This window comes from Bison bison, unplaced genomic scaffold (genome assembly GCF_000754665.1).
Source record: "Bison bison bison isolate TAMUID 2011002044 unplaced genomic scaffold, Bison_UMD1.0 scf7180017864309, whole genome shotgun sequence".
In the NCBI taxonomy this organism is placed as follows: domain Eukaryota; kingdom Metazoa; phylum Chordata; class Mammalia; order Artiodactyla; family Bovidae; genus Bison; species Bison bison.
The window spans coordinates 8,070,354-8,090,690 of NW_011494881.1; the positions used below are offsets into that span (position 1 = coordinate 8,070,354).

General features: G+C 38.6%; 1 protein-coding gene across 2 annotated transcripts in view; it reads left to right on the forward strand.

The window, feature by feature from the left end:
- The window catches only part of ADK (adenosine kinase), a 550,542-nt gene that overhangs the window by 34,732 nt on the left and 495,473 nt on the right, over positions 1-20,337 (forward strand). For both annotated transcript variants that reach the window (XM_010852351.1, XM_010852352.1), the window contains exon 2: positions 10,827-10,901. In XM_010852351.1, coding sequence (XP_010850653.1) covers positions 10,827-10,901 — 75 coding nt within the window. The remainder of the gene's footprint in view (positions 1-10,826; positions 10,902-20,337) is intronic.

Below are 20,337 nucleotides of genomic sequence, written 5' to 3' on the forward strand. Positions count from 1 at the left end.
ATTTTCTAATTTCTGTTGTGATTTCTCTCATATACAGATTTTAAAAGTTTATTGTCTAATTTCTAAATATTTGGGGGTTTTACAGTTATTTTTAAAAATTGATTTTCTATTTAATTCCATGATACAGAAAATATATTGTTTATACTTTATAAGCATATATCTGTATTTTGTATATGTGGGCATGCGTGCTTAGTTGAGTCTGACTCTTTGTGACCTCACCAGGCTCCTCTGTCCATGGGATTATCCCAGGTAGAATACTGGAGTGGGTTGCCATTTCCTCCTCCAGGGGATCTTCCCAACCCAGGGATCCATCCCATGTCTCCTGTAGCTCCTGCATTGGCAGGCGATTCTTTACCACTGAGCTACCTGGGAAGCCCCCTTTTTATGTATAGAGAAAAAATACATTGTTAAGTTTCAGCCCTTTGATACCTCCTGAGATTTTTATGGTCTTACCTGTAGCCTGTTTTGCTGAATGTTACATGTGTTTTTAAAGTCTTTAATTTCACTCAGCAATATTTTGAGATTTTCAGTGTAGTTGTTCTGTACATCATTTATTCAGTAAATGAATATTGCAGTTGTTGGGGTGTATTGTTCTATAAATGCCAATTAGTTTGCTTGTTTTATTTACTGCATTATTCATTTCAGTTCAGTTGCTCAGTTGTGTCCAACTCTTTGTGACCCTGTGGATTGCAGTGTGCAGGCTTCCCTGTCCATCACCAACTCCCAGAGCCTGCTTAAACTCATGTCCATTAAGTCTATGATGCCATCCAACCGTCTCATCCTCTGTCTCCCCTTCTCCACTTGCCTTCAGAAGGTCTTTCCCTTCATCAGGGTCTTTTTCCAGTGAGTCAGTTCTTTGCATCAGGTGGCTGAAGTATTGGAGCTTCAGCTTCAGCATCAGTTCTTCCAGTGAATATTCAGGACTGATTTCCTTTAGGATTGACTGGTTGGATCTCCTTGCAGTCCCAAGGGACTCTCCAAAGTCTTCTCCAACACCACAGTTCAAAAGCATCAATTCTTCGGTGCTCAGCTTACTTGATGATCCAGCTCTCATATCCATACATGACTACTGTGATACATAATTCACATGCCACAAAATCTGCCATTTTAAACTGTACAACTCAGTGGTTTTAGGATATTCATAGTGTTGTGCATCCATCACCACTATCTAATTGCAGAATATTTTCATCATCTCCAAATGAAGTCTCAGGCTTCCTTGATGGCTCAGTGGGTGAAGAATCTGTCTGCAGTTCAGGAGATACAGGAGATGTGGGTTTGATATCTGAATCGGGAAGGTCCCCTGGAGGAGGAAAATGCCAACCCACTTTAGTATTCATGTCTGGAAAATCCCATGGGCAGAGGAGCCTGGTAGGCAGCATTCCTTGGGGTCAAAAAGAGCTGGACACAACATAGTGACTGAGCACAGGGCACAGGTGAAGCCTCGTCCCTGTTAGCAGTCACTCTCTATTTCCTCTGCCCCTATCCTGGCAATTACTAATCTACTTTGTGAATTTGTCATTCTCTGGTCATTTCATGAGTGGAATCATGTATTTGGGGTTTTGTGCCTGGCTTCCTTCACTGAGCATATTATTTTCAGAGTTCATCCTATGTTGCTACAGGTATCAGTATTTCATTCCTTCTTATGGCTGAATAATATTCCATTGTATGTATAGACCACATTTTGTTTATCCATTTGCCAGTGGATAGGTATTTTTATTTCCACTTTTTGACCATTAGGGTAATGATACAATAAACATTTATGTCCAAGTTTTTGTGATGTCACGTGTTTTCATTTCTCCTGAGTATATACTTATACTGGGTCATATGGTTATTTTGTTTAATCACTAAGTTATATCCAACTCTTGCAAACCCATGAACTATAGCCTGCCAGACTTTTCTGTCCATGGGATTTCCCAGGCGAGAATACTGCAGTGGGTTGCCATTTCCTTCTCCAAGGAATCTTCCTGAGCCAGGGATCCAACCCACATCTCTTATGTCTCCTGTGTTGGTAGGCGAGTTCTTTACCACTAGCGCCACCTGGGAATTTTACATTTGTTTTTTCTTTTGAGGAACTGCCAAACGTTGTTTCAAGCTGGCAGCATCATTTTACATCTCCACCAGCAGTGTGGATTACAGTTTTTCTGTGTTCTTTCCAATACTTATTATTTTCTCCCAATGTTTGCTGAGAGGCTGTCTGTGCTTGATAAGGTGTAACTTCAATGCTCAGCCAGGCTTACAGTGCTGCCATAGCCTTTATTTCCTGCTTGTGCAGAGCCCCATGTTCAGAGATGATTGCTTAGTGCCTTTTCAAGTCTTTCATGAGCATGCACACAGGCCAGGGCACATGTACGTGGTCTCCTAGATTCTCAGGAATATTCAGAACTTTTCAAAACCCCTATGGACATCTCACGTCCACACTTTTACTTTTAAGCTTTTTGGTTTGCTCCCAACTGCTTCAGATGGCTGGAGTGTTAAACAGTTGCAGATGATTGTTTTTGACAAATGCCCCTGGGGAAAAGGATGTGAGCACTGGGGAAACTGTGAGTCAGGTCAAATGATGAGAAGTGTTAGGAGTAGGGGTTTTTCGGGTAACTGCTGGTTACTCAAAAGCTCGATAATAACGGTCTCTGAAAATGGGGCTTTGAAAGAGCTCCAGTTCTGTTCCAATTCCTCCAGTGGCTGATAGACTCTTGCTTTCCACTGTGTTTTTGGGGCTCTTGCTTTTAAGGCTGCCATGGAGCTGGGAGGGGGATGGGAATTGGGCAAGTTAGAGTGCCACAAAGCTTGCTGTTTTTGCAGAGATTCAGCCTTTTTTTTCCCTTTGAAAAATGCTCCTCAGATGTTGCAAGCCTTTGGAGCTCTGAAAGTGTTGATTTTGACTTTTTTTTTTTTTTGCTTACTGTTCTTGTTGCTTTTATAGAAGAGAGGATTCTTGGAGGCCCTTATTCTACCATTCTTGATGATGTCACCCTAATTGTTTTTTAAACATTTTAATATATTTTTCTTTTGAATACTTTACGATTTTCTTTTTTTCTTTTTTGACTCACAGGAAGTTGCAAGAAGAGTACAGAGAGTTCCTATGACCCTTCACCCAACTTCCGCCAGTAATAAATCTTAAATAACCATAGTATAGTACCAAAACCAGGAAGTTAATATTGGTATAGTACTTTACCGGGTGGCGCTAGTGGTAAAGAACCCACCTGCCAGTTCTAGGAGATAGAGATGCGGGTTCGTTCCCTGGGTTGGGAAGAGCCGCTGGAGGAGGCAGTGGCAACCCACTCCAGTATTCTTGCCTGGAGAATCCCACGGACAGAGGAGCTTGGCAGGCTACGGTCCATGGGGTCACAAAGAGTCAGACACAACTGAAGCGGCTTGGCACGTATAGTACTATTAAGTCGACTGTGAATGTTTTTAGAATATCACCAGTCTTTGCTTACACTGCATTTTACTGGCGTGGTGGCGGTGTATAGTTCCGTGAAATTTTATCATGTACAGATTCCATATTAACACAATTAGGGTACTAAACTGTTCTGTCACCAAAAGAAACTCCTTTGTGTTATCCCTAAATGGTCACTCACAACAGTGTGTTTGAAATCCATCTAGGTTGTATCATAGTTCATTTCTTTTTAATGCTGAATATTAGCCCATTGTACGGGTGTACCACAGTTTGTTTACCTAGTTACCTGTTGAAGGACATTTGGGTTGCTTCCAATTTTTTACTATTACCAGTAGAAGTAGTATTACAAGATGGGCTCCAGGCTAGGCATTTAAACTGGCCTCCTGTATACATTTCTTGGGGCAAAAAAAGATGAGCTACAGTCCAGACGTTTACAATTAGCCTTCTGTTTGCATTTCTTGAGACAGGAGGTGGGTGGGCTCCAGGTTAGATATTTACAGTCAGTCTCCTGTTTGCACTTCAGAATACAAATAACAACAGAAATAGAGTAAAATAGCCAGGCTTTGTCTCCTGAGGACACTTTAAGATAACAACAGTCAGAAACAGAAAGGGGCTAAACCTTGTTTGTGTAAAAGATCAAGAGGTCATATATTTCCCATCCTTGGGGCAAGGGATACATTGCACGTGCACAGAAAGGCTCCTTTGGGGGTCAAAAGGAGGAGTTTGTCACTCCGTAATATGTGACGCCAAGGCCACCCTATAGGCCTCTGGGCTGGAATGTATTTTGAAAAATATTTGCACATGCATGTTGGGGAGGGTCCTAGAGTAAGTCAGGTGTGGAAAAAGAAACCATGTAATTGGCCAAAGGTAAACAAATACCCAGAAGAACTGCCCTGTATGAATGATTTAACTACCTCTCTACTGCCCTCCTCCTCTTTAGGGGGGACGCCCACACCGTTTCCCTTGGGTGTGTATTTTTGCCTTGCTCCTATCTTAACTGTTTCTCTGTGTGCTCACCCACTTGTTATGGTGCTGTGCTCTAATAAGAAACTTTGTACCTGCTTGTACAGTTTTTGCCTTCATGAGAAACGAATTTCTCAGTGGGGGTAAGAGCCAGGGAAAATTTGCTTCTAACCTCTATCCCTTGCTGATCTGGTGGCTAGGATTCCTGGTTTTCATCCAGGGTACACAGGGTCAATTCCTGGTTAGGGAACTAAGATCTTACTTCTTGCGACTACTCACTGCTGCCTCTAAGATCAGTTCAGTTCAGTCGCTCAGTTGTGTCCCACTCTTTGCGACCCCATGAATCACAGCACGCCAGGCCTCCCTGTTCATCAACAACTCCCGGAGTTCATCCAAATTCATGTCCATTGAATCGGTGATGCCATCCAGCCATCTCATCCTCTGTCGTCCCCTTCTCCTCCTGCCCCCAATCCCTCCCAACATCAGGGTCTTTTGCAATGAGTCAACTCCTCACATGAGGTGGCCAAAGTATTGGAGTTTCAGCTTCAGCATCAGTCCTTCCAATGAACACCCAGGATTGATCTCCTTTAGGATGGACCGGTTGGACCTCCTTGCAGTCCAAGGGACTCTAAAGAGTCTTCTCCAACACCACAGTTCAAAAGCATCAATTCTTCAGCGCTCAGCTTTCTTCACAGTCCAACTCTCACATCCATACATGACCACTGGAAAAACCATAGCTTTGACTAGACGGACCTTTATTGGCAAAGTAATGTATACGAATATGCTATCTAGGTTGGTCATAACTTTCCTTCCAAGGAGTAAGCGTCTTTTAATTTCATGGCTGCAGTCACCATCTGCAGTGATTTTGGAGCCCAAATAAATAAAGTCTGACATTGTTTCCACTGTTTCCCCGTCTATTTTCCGTGAAGTGATGGGACCAGATTCCATGATCTTCGTTTTCTGAATGTTGAGCTTTAAGCCAACTTTTTCACTCTCTTTCACTTTCATCAAGAGGCTTTTTAGTTCCTCTTCACTTTCTGCCATAAGGGTGGTGTCATCTGCATATCTGAGGTTATTGATATTTCTCCCAGCAATCTTGATTCCAGCTTGTGTTTCTTCCAGTCCAGCATTTTAGTTAAATAAGCAGGGTGACAATATACAGCCTTGACGTACTCCTTTTCCTATTTGGAACCAGTCTGTTGTTCCATGTCCAGTTCTAACTATTGCTTCCTGTCCTGCATATAGGTTTCTCAAGAGGCAGGTCAGGTGGTCTGGTATTCCCATCTCTTTCAGAATTTTCCACAGTTTATTGTAATCCACAGAGTCAAAGGCTTTGGCATAGTCAATAAAGCAGAAATAGATGTTTTTCTGGAACTCTCTTGCTTTTTTGATGATCCAGCCGATGTTGGCAATTTGATCTCTGGTTCTTCTACCTTTTCTAAAACCAGCTTGAACATCTGGATTTGTTTAAATAATATAGTTCTGGTGATACTGTATCGGATTTATTGTGGCTAAAAAAATAGCAGCAGTGTAGAAATTTAGGCAGGGTCTAGAGAGCCTGGTGGGCTGCCGTCTATGGGGTTACACAGAGTCGGACACGACTGAAGTGACTTAGCAGTAGCAGCAGCAGATGGCGTAGAGGGCCTAGTTAAAGGCAGTGCCAGTGGGATGTTGTGGGGGCTCCTGGCAGGTAAACTGTTGGCGAAAGCTAAGAACATGCAGTTATTACTAAGAATAGTGCTTATTGATGGAGAGAGAAGAATCACCTATGAAGATGAGGCTTCTGAATTTAAAGAGAGGACGATGGCTGTAATAGTTAAGGATACTCATCATTAGTATTTATTCTGGCAGCATAGTGTAACTAAATATTTTTGCTGACCAAAGAGCTAATCAATAATAATATATCAATAGAGTAGACAAAGTTTTATGAGTATCTTTTACTTTCATATCTGTGTTAGTGCATAAAACTTGTGGGTTGTCTAACAATAATAATTATAGGTTTGTGTTGGATGGCATCTGAATTATGAGACATGTAAAATTACTGACTAAAAAAAAAACCCCAACAAAACCAGTCATTCAGAATCTTTCATCCTAGCATCCATTCCAGGAAAAAGACATTGCTAACATTTAAATTGCTAACAAAATAATAGTCCTAGTATGAGTCAGATAGTTTTTGGCTACAGACCAGTCCATCTTGTTAACATCTAATAGGAAAAGATAAAAATAAATGCTTACTTAAATAGTATTTTCATTATTTGAGAAGGGTGGTACAGTATTTACTGGCCTGGATACTAGTGTGTATTTAGGAAATTAGCCATTTTAAAGCATTAGTGTTTTTTTTTTTTTTCCTGAACTGCACCCAATTTTAATTTTAGGAGCACCTTACACGATATGGCATTTATCACAGATGATATATAAGTCCTCGGGCAGGTCTAGGAGAAAAACGCTTCCACCGCCAAACTAAGTTACTGATCATCCAGCATTAGTGTTTTTAACAGAGTTGATCTGTCATATTACAATGAAGTTGTTTAATAGCTTCTCAGTTATATACAGTGATGGAGAGGAAAATGATGTGAGTAGTCTAAACTCATTTGCTTTTGGAAATAATTGTATAGTTTTTACTTAACTTACTGTATGAAGACACCTTTTATGTGTTATTTTAAATTCTTTTGTCTGTTACCTCTTATATTAGCCGTGCTTGCTGCAGTGGGTTCCAACTAGGCCAGCTTGACAGCATCTCTCATCAGGGCCTATGCTATATAATTCTTGCAGTAAGGAACAGTAATTGGTATTTAAGTTCTTCCCCTTTTGTCCTTTATACAGGGAGCTCTAGATCAACATTTCACATATTCTTATCCATTTTTGTTCATAAGCAAAGGTTTTGTTGGATAAATAGATTTAGAAATGAGTTTAAACATGGTTATTGTGATTCATTGTTCTCATTTCCCACCATAATTCTTTGACTGTAGAAGCCATGGGCCTAGAGAGGTTGCATTAATTTGATAATATTATTTCTACTAAATTTTCGAGTAGGGTGTAATAAACCATTTTGAGAGTGCAGGAGATATGCAAAGGACTGACTTCTTAAAAAGAAGTATCACTGTTATATTTCTTAAAACCAGGAGGGAACCAGTTGGGAGTGGAGAGACTGACATGGGGACAGGAGGATATTTTTTTGTGATGATGGAAATGTTTTGTGTTTTAATTTTTACGGTGGTTACATTACTGTCTATATTGAACTAAACACTTAGAAAGTGTGAATAAAAAGAAACAGCCAAGCAGCTCAATAATATTTTCCCTGTGCTTTTTTTTTTTAAATAAATAAGAGATCTCTTCAAGAATATTAGAGATACTAAGGGAAATTTTCATGCAAAGATGGGCACAGTAAAGGACAGAAATGGTATGGGCCTAACAGAAGCAGAAGATATTAAGAAGAGGTGGCAAGAATACACTGAAGAACTGTACAGAAAAGATCTTCATGACTCAGATAGTCACGATGGTGTGATCACTCACCTAGAGCCAGACATCCTGGAATGCAAAGTCAAGTGGGCCTTAGGAAGCATCACTACAGACAAAGCTACTGGAGGTGATGGAATTCCAGTTGAGCTATTTCAAATCCTAAAACATGATGCTGTGAAAGTGCTGCACTCAATATGCCAGCAAATTTGGAAAACTCAGCAGTGGCCACAGGACTGGAAAAAGTCAGTCTTCATTCCAGTCCCAAAGAAAGGCAATGCCAAAGAATGCTCAAACTGCCGCACAATTGCACTCATCTCACACGCTAGTAAAGTAATGCTCAAAATTCTCCAAGCCATGCTTCAGCAATACATGAACCGTGAACTTCCAGATGTTCAAGCTGTATTTAGAAAAGGCAGAGCAAAAAAGCAAGAGAGTTCCAGAAAAACATGTACTTCTGCTTCATTGACTATGCCAAAGCCTTTGACTGTGTGGATCACAATAAAGTGTGGAAAATTCTGAAAGAGACGGGAATACCAGAGCAGCTGACCTGCCTCCTGAGAAATCTGTGTGCAGGTCAAGAAGCAACAGTTAGAACTGGACATGGAACAACAGACTGGGTTCCAAATAGGGAAAGGAGTACATCAAGGCTGTATATTGTCACCCTGCTTATTTAACTTACATGCAGAGTACATCATGAGAAATGCTGGGCTGGAAGAAGCACAAGCTGGAATCAAGATTGCCAGGAGAAATATCAATAACCTCAGATATGCAGATGACACCACCCTTATGGTGGAAAGTGAAGAAGAATTAAAGAGTCTCTTGATGAAAGTGAAAGAGGAGAGTGAAAAAGTTGGCTTAAAACTCAACATTCAGAAAACGAAGATCATGGAATCTGGTCCCATCATTTCATGGGAAATAGATGGGGAAACAGTGGAAACAGTGTCAGACTTTATTTGGGCTCCAAAATCACTGCAGATGGTGACTGCAGCCAGGAAATTAAAAGATGCTTGCTCCTTGGAAGAAAAGCTATGACCAACCTAAACAGCATATTAAAAAGCAGAGACATTACTTTGCCAGCATAGGTCCATGCAGTCAAAGCTATGTTTTTTCCAGGAGTCATGTATGGATGTGAGAGTTGGAATATAAAGAAAGATGAGTGCCCAAGAATTGATGCTTTTGAAGTGTGGTGTTGGAGAAGACTCTTGAGAGTCCCCTGGACAGCAAGGAGATCCAACTAGTCCATCCTCAAGGAAATCGGTCCTGAAAATTCACTGGAAGGACTGATGCGGAAGCTGAAACTCCAGTACTTTGGTCATCTGATGCGAAGAACTGACTAATTGGAAAAGACCCTGATTCTGGGAAAGATTGAAGGCAGGAGGAGAAGGGGGCGACAGAGGATGAGATGGTTGGATGGCATCACAGACTCAGTGGACATGAGTTTGAGTAAAGTTTGGGAGTTGTTGATGAACAGGGAGGCCTGGCGTGCTGTAGTCCATGGGTTCAGAAAGAATCGGACATGACTGAGTGAACTGAAGTGAAGTGAAGAGTTTTTATTGTCCAGGCAAGAATACTGGAGTGGGTTGCCATTTCCTTCTCCAGGGGATCTTCCTGACCCAGGGATTGAACCCTGGTCTCCCTTATTGCAGGCAGGCGCTTTACCATCTGAGCCACCAGGGAAGCTCAATAATACACAAATTAGGCAGAGAAGTTCCTAATGAAATGATGGTCACATTTTACTGTGTCTGCCTGTTGATCCTTCATTTTCTAAGCATTTAATTTCTTTATTAGACTTTTGATTATAAATGCCAATGTGAATAAATAAATTCATTGTCTTTTATCCCTCCCTCATCAGCTTTCTTTAAATAGAAAAAGGGACAGATTTCCCCTTACTGCATATTCAACCATAGTTGCCCAATCTGTGATTTTACTTTAGTCTTCTAAATCATTTTAGACTGTAAGTGTAGGCTGTACTTTGTTCTCCTAAGGAAACTTTGGTGTATCAGTCCTATTGGTATTAATGATAATCTCCAAGTGGTGAGGATGGTAACTGGTTTGGAAGCAACTGGAAAAGAGCTTGAGCAAACTAGATGCCAGTGGGAAATTATGCAGAGGTGAGTTTTATTGCAGTAACTAGAAGAATGCCCCTCATCGAGGCTGACCCAGCTATGCCTCTAGTCCATTTCTTGCTGTCAGTTGGTATTGCTTGTGGTTCTCAGGGTTCTATCTTTCCCTTAGTTTTGAGCGATACTGTAGTACTATGGAAAACAGACTTCCTCAAAGTCTGTTAAATGTAATTGAAAATTACACTGTCTATGACACAAAGGTCCCACTCTAGGCATTCACAGTTTTTCAGAGGTAAGCCTGTTGCTTGAATTTTTCCAGGACTTGCTCTGTGCTCTGTAATAAACTTTCATTAGTTAAGCGCAGACGGTAAAGCGTCTGCCTACAATGCGGGAGACCCAGGTTTGATCCCTGGGTCGGGAAGATCCCCTGGAGAAGGAAATGGCAACCCACTCCAGTACTCTTGCCTGGAAAATCCCAGAGACTGAGGAGCCTGGTAGGCTACAGTCCATGGGGTCGCAAAGAGTCGGATATGACTGAGCGACTTCATTTCACTTCACTTCATAGATAGAGTTAAGTATTCATCAAGTTTGTTGAATATATAAAACTTTATTAAACCTTGAAAAAAAGAACATAGAATTTAATTAGCTTTAGTCATTAGCTATTAAATACTGTGGAAAAAAATCACATGATCTGGTTTCTTCTTTTGTTAGGTTTTATTTGGACCAATTTAAAAGTCATTGTCCTTTCTGAATGGCTTTGTGCTACCGCTAAAGTTTGTTCTACATGTATGTAATAGGCAAATCAAAGGTTTAATAATCTAGTATGTTAGGTTTATTTTCAGGGTAAAGTGAAGATATTTTTATATTTGTGTGCATTTTATACATCACCTTACTTTCAGAGATATTTCTAACTTTTGCTTGTATTTTGTTTGTTTTTTTTTTAGTGAAAATATTCTCTTTGGAATGGGAAATCCTCTTCTTGACATCTCTGCTGTAGTGGATAAGGATTTCCTTGATAAGTAAGTATTGAGCTCTTCATATTTACTATGTAGAACATACATCTAAGTAAAAACTGAAAATGTTAGAGTTGAATTTGCTGTTTAACATCTTCAGTTGAAGGAAAATTCAGGAAATTTAATCCTGATAATGGCAGGTGCAATATCATTATTATTGAGTAATTGACCACAATTTTCCCTGGGAAAACTTTGGTACTTTTGTTCATTCCTGTTGCAACTTTCACTTGAAGTTGATTCTGTTATTCTTTGCAAGGAAGAAGTATATGATTTAATTTCCACATTTTAAAGTTAACTGTCAACAAACTAAATCAGTAATGGTACCATACCATATGGGAGAAGGAATAGGATTAGAGAGAAAAAGAATATGTAGAACATAATTCAAACACTATGAATCTTCCCTATTTCCCCCAATAGTAACTTTTGATATTGTTAGTTTAGCTGAGAAATCATTTTATGTTTATTTATCTGTGGTCATTTGGTACGAGGGAAAAGTTAAGTACTAAAAAAGACTTAATAATGAGAAATTAATATCCCCTTTCTCTTAAACACCCCAAGTTCTATGCCCAGGGGCAACCACTTGTAGAAAATATTATTGATGCAAAATTTACTTAAAATTAAATTCATAATTTTAACTATTTTAAGGTGTACAATTCAGTGACTACTAGTACATTGGCAGTGTTGTACAACTGTCACCACAATCTAAACCCAGGACATTTCATCAGGTCAAAAGAAACTTGTATCCAGTAAGCGGTCATATCAGTATTCCCACCTGCCCTCCCCAGCTTGCCCCAGTCTACCAGTTTAGTTTGTTTCCATGGATTTGCCTATTCTGGATATTTTATTTCATATAAATGGAAGCATGCAATTAGTGGCCTTTTCTGTCTGGCTTATTTTACTTAACATGTTTTTCAAGGTTCTTCCATGTTGTAGCATGTATCAGTGCTTTATTCCTTAAGGCAGAATAATACTGCGTTGTTTGTATATACCACAGTTTATGCATTCATCAGTTGATGTAGACATTGGTTGATGGACACTTAGATTGTTTTGGCTTTTGACTATTATGAGGAAACCTGCTGTGAATATTTGTGTACAAGTGTTTGTAAGAATAGATATTTTCATTTCTTTTGGGTTTATATATTGGAGTGGAATTGCTAAGTCACATGGTAATTCTGTGTTTAGTTCTTTGAAGAACCATATGCTCACCAAAACTTGGTCTTTTCCCTTTTTAAAATTATAGCCATCCTAGGACTTCCCCAGACGTCCAGTGGTTAAGACTCCATGCTTTCTCTTCCGGGGTCACAGGTTCAATTCCTGATTGGGGATTGTAAATGGAGTCATTTTCTTAATTTCAATTTTGTTCATTGCTGATATGTAGAATACAGTTGATTTTGAGGAATAACCATTTTTAGCAAATTCTGTTTTTTAATGTCTTGGAGATTAACTCTTTATCTGTAGAAACTCAAGTCTCACAGGATCAGGCAAGGTTTATAATTGTGTGAATTTGGCTTATTGCAGTATAATAGGAAATAGGTTAGGGAGCCAAGGACAAACTGGAGAATGTGTCTTATCGTAAGACATTCAGATACAAATTTTAAAATACACTCTGCTAATCAGAAACACTCCTGCATACAATTATATTAATAGGTTTACTTCTGGTTACCTTGTACTTTTTAATGACATAATATTCATACATGAAAAAATTTTCTTGTATCAACTTTCAATGGAAGCCCTTGACTTCTCCCTATATACAGTGAATTTACCAGTGCCCCTGTTCTTTCCTCTGTTTCTTCTCCTCTACTTTCTAAGTTTTGTTAACTTTCTACTTTAACTCCTGACTACTGCTCTAACTTTTAGCTTTATAAATTCTGTTTAATTATATTTTTATTTTAATATTAAGATTGATATGTTTTCATTCTGTTAGCTATCTATAATTACATTACCAGCTTTGAAGACAAAGTGGTAGTGAAGATTGAAAATCACTTATCCATACTTACACAGTCTCACTGTATTTATTCCTTTTTGCAGAATGAAATAGTGTGCTTAGAGTATAGGGTAGGTTTAATATTTGGAATGTAATTAGAGTGCTTAACTATATTAACAATAGAAAAAGAAAAATAATGTAATCATCTCAATAGACAGAAAAACCATTTGCCAAAACCACTATCTATTCCTGATACAGTTTTGTATAGGATTCTTAGAATAGAAGGGATCTTATTTATTTCTCATAAAAGTTTGGTTAGAGTAAAGCCTCATAACATAATTTCTAATGGGAAAGTCTTTATACTTTTCCCTAAGATCAGAGACAATTCAAGGATTTTGGCCCTTACCACTTCAGAATGTATATAGTGGTCCTGGAGATTCTATTCAGAGCAGTCAGTCAAGATGAAGTAAAAGACATCCAGCTTGCAAAGGAAGAAATAAGCTATTTTTATTTCCAAAAGGCATGATCATTTATGTAGAATAACTGATGGAATCTTCATAAAAGCTACTGCCTGATTTCGAGAATTATTTTAAAGTTATAGTAATCAAGCAGTGATGTCAGTGTAAAGTTTGATTGCATAGAATAGAATGTCCAGAAATAGCCTCACACATAAATGGATGACTGATTTTTGACAAAAGTGCAAGTCAGTTCAGTGGAGAAAGGATTGTCTTTTCAACAGGTAGTGCTGGAACAATTGAATATCAACATGCATAAAAAGGAAATTGTATTTTGTACCATATTTAAAATTAACTGATAGAGCTAAATTTCAGGCCTAAAAGTATAACACTTCTTTAGGATAATATAGCAGGAAATCTTTGTGACTGTGATTTAAACAAGAATTTCTTAAATACAGAACACCAGAAGTATGTTCTATTAAAGAAAAAACTGATGAGCTGGACTTTTTCAAAATGAAAATTTTTACTATTGGGAAGATACTGTTAGAAGAATGAAAGGACAAACCGTAGGTTTGGAGAAAATGTTTGCAAAGCGTATGTCTGATAAAGAGCTACCAGTAAGAATATGTAATGAACTCTTAAAGCTCAGTCAGAAAAGAAACAGCCTAATAAAAATGGACAAGAAATTTGAACATTCAGCAAAGATATATGGGTGGCAAATAACCACATGAAAAGGTACTCAGTCTCTTTCATTATTAGGGAAATGTAAATTAATGATACAGTGAAATACTTACATCCACACTTTTGTTAGAGTGGCTAAAATTTTAAAACTGAGCATACCAAATGTTGGCTAGTTAATGAAGGAACTGCAGCTTTCTTCTCATGGAAATATTAAAATGCTGCACTGAATTTCAGTCTAAAAAGTTAAACACACATCTATTTGATCCAGTCATTTCATTCTTAGATATTTACCCAAGAGAAAGTGAGAGTATGTATCCACACAAAGACGTGTTCACTAATGTTCATGGTAACTTTGTTTTTAATAGCTAGGACTTGGAAGTTACCTAAATGTCAACAGGTGAATCGTTAAACAGATTGTTTACCCATGCAGTGTAATATTAGTCAGAAATTAAAAAGGAATATTGTTTGGATGAAACTTAGAAAAATTGTTTTCATTGAAAGAAGCTAGACAAAAAAGAATACTGTATGATTCCGTTTATACTGAAATTATCGGGAATTCAGTTTATAGTGACACAAGGCAGATTGTTGGTTTCACGTGCATGTGCTGGGGTGTATTGGAGGACAGGAAGGAGAGATTACAAAGAGACATGAGGGAGCTTTTAGGAGTGTGTTTATTATCTTAAATGTATAATGATTCCATGAGTATATATACATGTCTCAAAACTTACCAAATTGAATGCTTTAAATATGTAAGATGTATGTCAGTTACGTATCAGGAAAGCTTTATAAGTAAAACAAAATAGAGTCAACTGAACATGAACTTCAGGAGTTTGAAGGTAGAGCTCCTTTGCTTCGTGAGATGTTTTATTCAGGAAATCAACTAATTGATTGTCACTGTTTTAAAAATAATTCTAATAGCAAATAAAAATACAAAGTGAAAGTAAAAAATGTGAAATTTTATGACATGTGTAACCAGTCTTAAATTGTTTTGATGAACATGTGCCTGAACATCTATGTAATAATGTAACTCAGATATATATAGATATATATATATATATATATTTGTGTTTATGGGATAATACTATGTGTAGTCTTAGGTAATTGGCTTTTTTTTCACTCTATACTGTCTTTTTTAAGGTTCATGCAAATATGATCAGAATGATTATGATCTGGCAGCTGTGTGCTGACACTCTTGGCAACTCAAATAGCTTCTTTGTTTCACTAGCAGCTGATTCTAAATGGCCAGTTGAAGTCTTTTTTTTTGGTGGGGGCGGGTTGTTTAATTTAACCTTGACTTTTGAAATCAGTACTTGGAGATAAAAAACAAGTTTTCGAACCCAAATCATAAAAAATGGAGCATTTCCTTTCTTATATCCCTGACCACTTCTTCCGAAATACACTTGAATGTGTTCCTTATCATCTCAGAATATCATTAAAAGACTGTTTAACTTATGTTTTAGACCATGTTTAGATGAGTGTTTTATATTTGTACTGTGTAAAAATAAATAATCCGGGAATAATTTGCTAGGTACTATGATAAATGAATTAAATATGGACTTATCAGTATCTTACATTATAAAAATGAGGTACCTGTTAAAAGTCTTTTGATAAAGTATATTTGTGATTTTGATTTTTTAAAAAGTATTTGGGCTTTTCAATTTAAAAAAGCTTATCATTGTAAAACTAGTACTAGTTAAAAAGTAAACTAGTGCTGAAGATTTTTAAGGAAAAAGTCAGTTCTTTGCTGCATCTTCCATATCCCCTCTTCCCTTCTGCATAAGTGATGTTTTTCCAGAAGAAACCATTTTATCTTTTTTTTCCCCCAGGTATCTGCCTGTTTCTAAATAATGTGCTAATACTGTTTTATGTGACTTTTCATAAGGATGGTTGATTGGAGAGGCAAAGGATAAAAGTTCCTTTAAAGTCAGGAAAAGATACAAGAACATGTTTCCATTGAGATGGATTCTAGAGTAGAGGATACAGTAGCAGTCTGTGTGGAGGGGCACCCTTGGTCTTCAAGTTGCTAGGAGAGTAGATGTCCAAATCTTGTTATTGAGTGAATGTGGAGAGGATTCCTTCTGAGCTTCTGAGAACTTAGCTTTTGCCATTCTTAACAGACTTTTTATGTTCTCTTTCTTTTTTTTTTAATTGTTGGATAGTCTCTGATGATTAATTCTTACCTCCTTGCTGACCAGGTTCTAGTTACTTGTCAAAACCCCTGTGCATTCCTGAATGTTTCCTGGGAGAATAGGTGAATTGAAGGTTAAAGTCTCAAGCATACCCTAAGCTTAGGGCTTCCTGAGGTCTGTATCTCTAGCTATTTCTTGGTTTGTCAATTTTAGATATTGTGTATTGTCTCTGTTATGATAGCTAAGGATTTAGCTCTGTTTCACTTTTATCATTTCCTCTATTTCATATTCCCCATTTTACTATATTACATTAAAATAAGGCTGAAAAATGGTACAAAGTGAGCCTATTTACAAATCAGAAATTGAGTCACAGAAGTAGAAGGCAAGTTTATGATTACCAAGGAGGAAAATGGGAGAGATGAGTTGGGAGATTGGGATTGATCTATACCCACTGCTATATGTAAAATAGATAACTAATAAGAGCCTACCATATAGCACAGGAAACTGTACTCAATACTTTGTAATGACCTCTATGGCAATAGAATCTAAAAAAGAGTAGGTATATGTGTAACTGACTCACTTTATTGTATAGCAGAATGTAAAACAACACTGTAAATCAACCATACTCCAAGAAAAAATCAATAAAAATAAATCAGTAATCATTGTGAACAAAATTGCATACTGTGATTACTTACAAAACTTTCTGGTTTTCTTTCAGTGATTTATTATTGCATCATGTGTTCATTTGCATTGTTTTCTGAACACAGAGTTTCAGTAGACAGTCTGTTAAGTCTGTCTTGGTCCTGTGAACCGCTTTTCCCCTTATCCCTCCTTCTCAGAATCAGTAAGTGTGTCAACCTCTTTTCCCTGGTGACGTCCATTCCTCAGTTCTCCATCTTTGTGGTCCAGACTGAACTGGTTGTGTTGCTAGACTTGTCTCTTTTTTTTCTCCTTTCAAATAGCAGTCTTCCTGGAACTTCCTTTTGACTTTCTCCTTTTCGATCTCTTGTTTCCTTCATCTCATATCTTCTTTATTGGTTTCCTTTGTGTGTGTATGTATAACCTCTCCTTCAGAGAAAAACTGCAGGAATACCTGTACAGTAGGTTTTTTTAATATTTGTATTTGTCTGACCTTTTAAATATTTTTCCCCTCACACCTTGTTGACTGGTTAGTATAGAGATTTCTTTGAGAATTTTGAAGGCATGTGCCATTGTCTTTCAGCACCAGTGGATCTCTTTATATCACCAGTTTTTTCTCTGTGGAAGCTTTGAGAATTTTTTTTTTTGACCTTGGTGTTAGCAAATTATCGTTGTATAACATTTTGTTCTTGTGTTATGGATGCGTTTTTGCCTTGTCTTTCTAAGCATATTAATTAGACTTGGTTTTGTTTGGTCTTGAATGTTTCACTTTTCTTTCCTACTTCATCTTTGTTCCTGTAGATTGCTCTTTTCTAATTGCTTATTGTGGTCTTCTTCACAGTGGAGAGTTTCCTCCAATATTAGGTGATTGTTGGCTGTAGGTGATTGTTGGCTGTCTGTTCTTATTTAAGGGTGAGACATTAAAGAAGTTTATTTTGTTTATTTGCAAAAGAATAAGAAAAAGTCCGGAAGGATATGTTCTAAACGTGGGCAGCCGTAGGAGGGTAGGTTGGCTAGGGTGGATACTTTTATTTATATTTTTGTAAAATCCTTAATTGTTTCTATGATTTTTTTTTGAAGCTTTAATGAAGTTATTTACTGTTGTATAATAAGAGTTATCTATTGGTATGTAATACATTACCACAGAACTTGACTGCTTAAAATAACAAAGATTTATTGTTTCACATAGTATATGAAGGTGTGAATTTGAGCGTGTGGCATTGCTGGGGGGTTCTGGTTAGGGTCCCTGATTAAGTTGTAGTCAGTCTGTTGGCCTTCATGTCATCTTCTTTATTGGTTTCTTCTGTGTATGTGCGTATGTGATCATTTCAAGGCTCAACTGTGGTTTCCAAGCTCATTTGTATGGCTTGCCTCAGTTTCTTAAGAGCTCCTCACTCATAAACCTCTGAGTGTCCTAAAAACGTAGCAGCTGTTTGCCCTATTGCCAGTGATTTGAGAGAGAGTAATAGTCATTTTTCCTAGATGGAATCTTCCGTCTATTTTAAAACCTGTTCTTCGAAGCAACATCTTATCATTTTTTCCAGAAGCTTGCTGTTGGTCATACAAACCAAACCTGGTATAATGTGGGAGGGCACTGCATATGGGTTTGAAGACTAGGAAGCGGGGATCGTTGGGGGCCGGAAGGCAGACTGTGATAGCCAGCCTCCAAAATAGCTCCTGATGATCCTCCCTTCCTGGCTTTCCCTTGAATAGTTCCCTTCTCCCGCATTGCACCATGGCTGATCCATGTAACCAGTGGCATATGGCAGAGGTGATGATATGCTTCTTCAAAGTTATTCAGTCACTCAGTCATGTCTGACTCTTTGTGACCCCATGAACTGCAGCATGCCAGGCTTCCCTGTCCTTCACCATCTCCCAGAGCTTGCTCAAACTCATGTTCATTGAGTCAGTGATGCCATCCAACCATCTCATCCTCTGTTGTCCCCTTCTCCTCCTGCCCTCAATCTTTCCCAGCATCAGGGTCTTGTCCAATGAGTCAGTTCTTTGCATCAGGTGGCCAAAGTATTGGAGCTTCAGCTTCAGTATCAGTTCTTCTGGTGAATATTCCGGGTTGATTTCCTTGTTGTTCAAGGGACTCCCAAGAGTCTTCTCTAGCACTGCAGTTCGAAAGCAGTTCTTCGGTGCTCATCCTTCTTTATGATCCACCTCTCATATCTGTACATGACTACTGCAAAAACTATAGCTTTGACTATACAGACCTTTGTCGGCAAAATGATGTCTCAGCTTTTGAATACGCTGTCTAGGTTTGTCATGGCTTTTCTTCCAGGGTGCAGGCGTCCTTTAATTTCATGGCTGCAGTCACTGTCCATAGTGGTTTTGGAGCCCAAGAAAATAAAGTCTGTCACCGTTTCCATTGTTTCCCCTTCTGTTTGCCGTGAAGTGATGGGACCGAATGCCATGACCTTAGTTTTCTGAATGTTGAGTTTTAAGTCAGCTTTCTCAATCTCCTTCACCTTCATCAAGAGGCTCTTTAGTTCCTCCTCACTTTCTGCCATTAGGGTAGTGTCATCTGCATATCTGATGTTATTGGCATTTCTTCTGTCTATCTTGATTCTAGCTTTAGTTTCATCCAGCCTGGCATTTAGCATGATGTGCTCTGCATATAGGGCTTCCTTTGTAGCTCAGTTGGTAAAGAATCTGCCTGCAATGCAGGAGACCTGGGTTTGATCCCTGGGTAGGGAAGATTCCCCTGGAGAAGGAAATGGCAACAACCTCCAGTATTCTGGCCTGGAGAATCCCATGGACAGAGAAGCCTGGCAGGCTACAGTCCTTGGGGTCATAAGAGTGGGACATGACTTAGTGACTGAGCCACCACCACCACTCGGCATATAAATTAAATAAGCAGGGTGACAGTATATAGCCTTGACGTAGTTCAGTTCAGTCGCTTAGTTGTGTCTGACTCTTTGTGACCCCGTGGACTGCAGCATGCCAGGCTTCCCTGTCCATCACCAATTCCCAGAGCATGGTCACACAGATGTCCATCGAGTTGGTGATGCCATCCAACCATCTCATCCTCTGTCGTCCCCTTCTCCTCCTCCCTTCAATCTTTCCCACCCTCAGGGTCTTTTCCAGTGAGTCAACTCTTCACATCAGATGGCCAAAGTACTAGAGTTTCAGCTTCAGTATCAGTCCTTCCAGTGAATATTCAGGACTGATTTCCTTGAGGACGGACTGGTTGGATCTCCTTGCTGTCCAGGGGACTCTCCAGAGTCTTCTCCAACACCACAGTTCAAAAGCATCAATGCTTCGATGCTCAGCCTTCTTTATGGTCCAGTTCTCACATTCGTACATGACTACTGGAAAAACCATAGCTTTGACTTTGTCGGCAAAGTAATGTCTCTACTTTTTAATATGCCTCCTAGGTCTTTTAATTCCTAGGTCTTTTAAGCGTCTTTTAATTTCATGACTGCAGTCACCATCTGCAGTGATTTTGGAGCCCCCCAAAATAAAGTCTGTTTCCATTGTTTCCCCATCTAGTTGCCAGAAAGTGATGGGACTGGATGCTTTTTTTTTTCTTTTTTTTTGAATGTTGAGTTTTAAGCCAACTTTTTCACTCTCCTCTTTCATTTTCATCAAGAGGCTCTTTAGTTCTT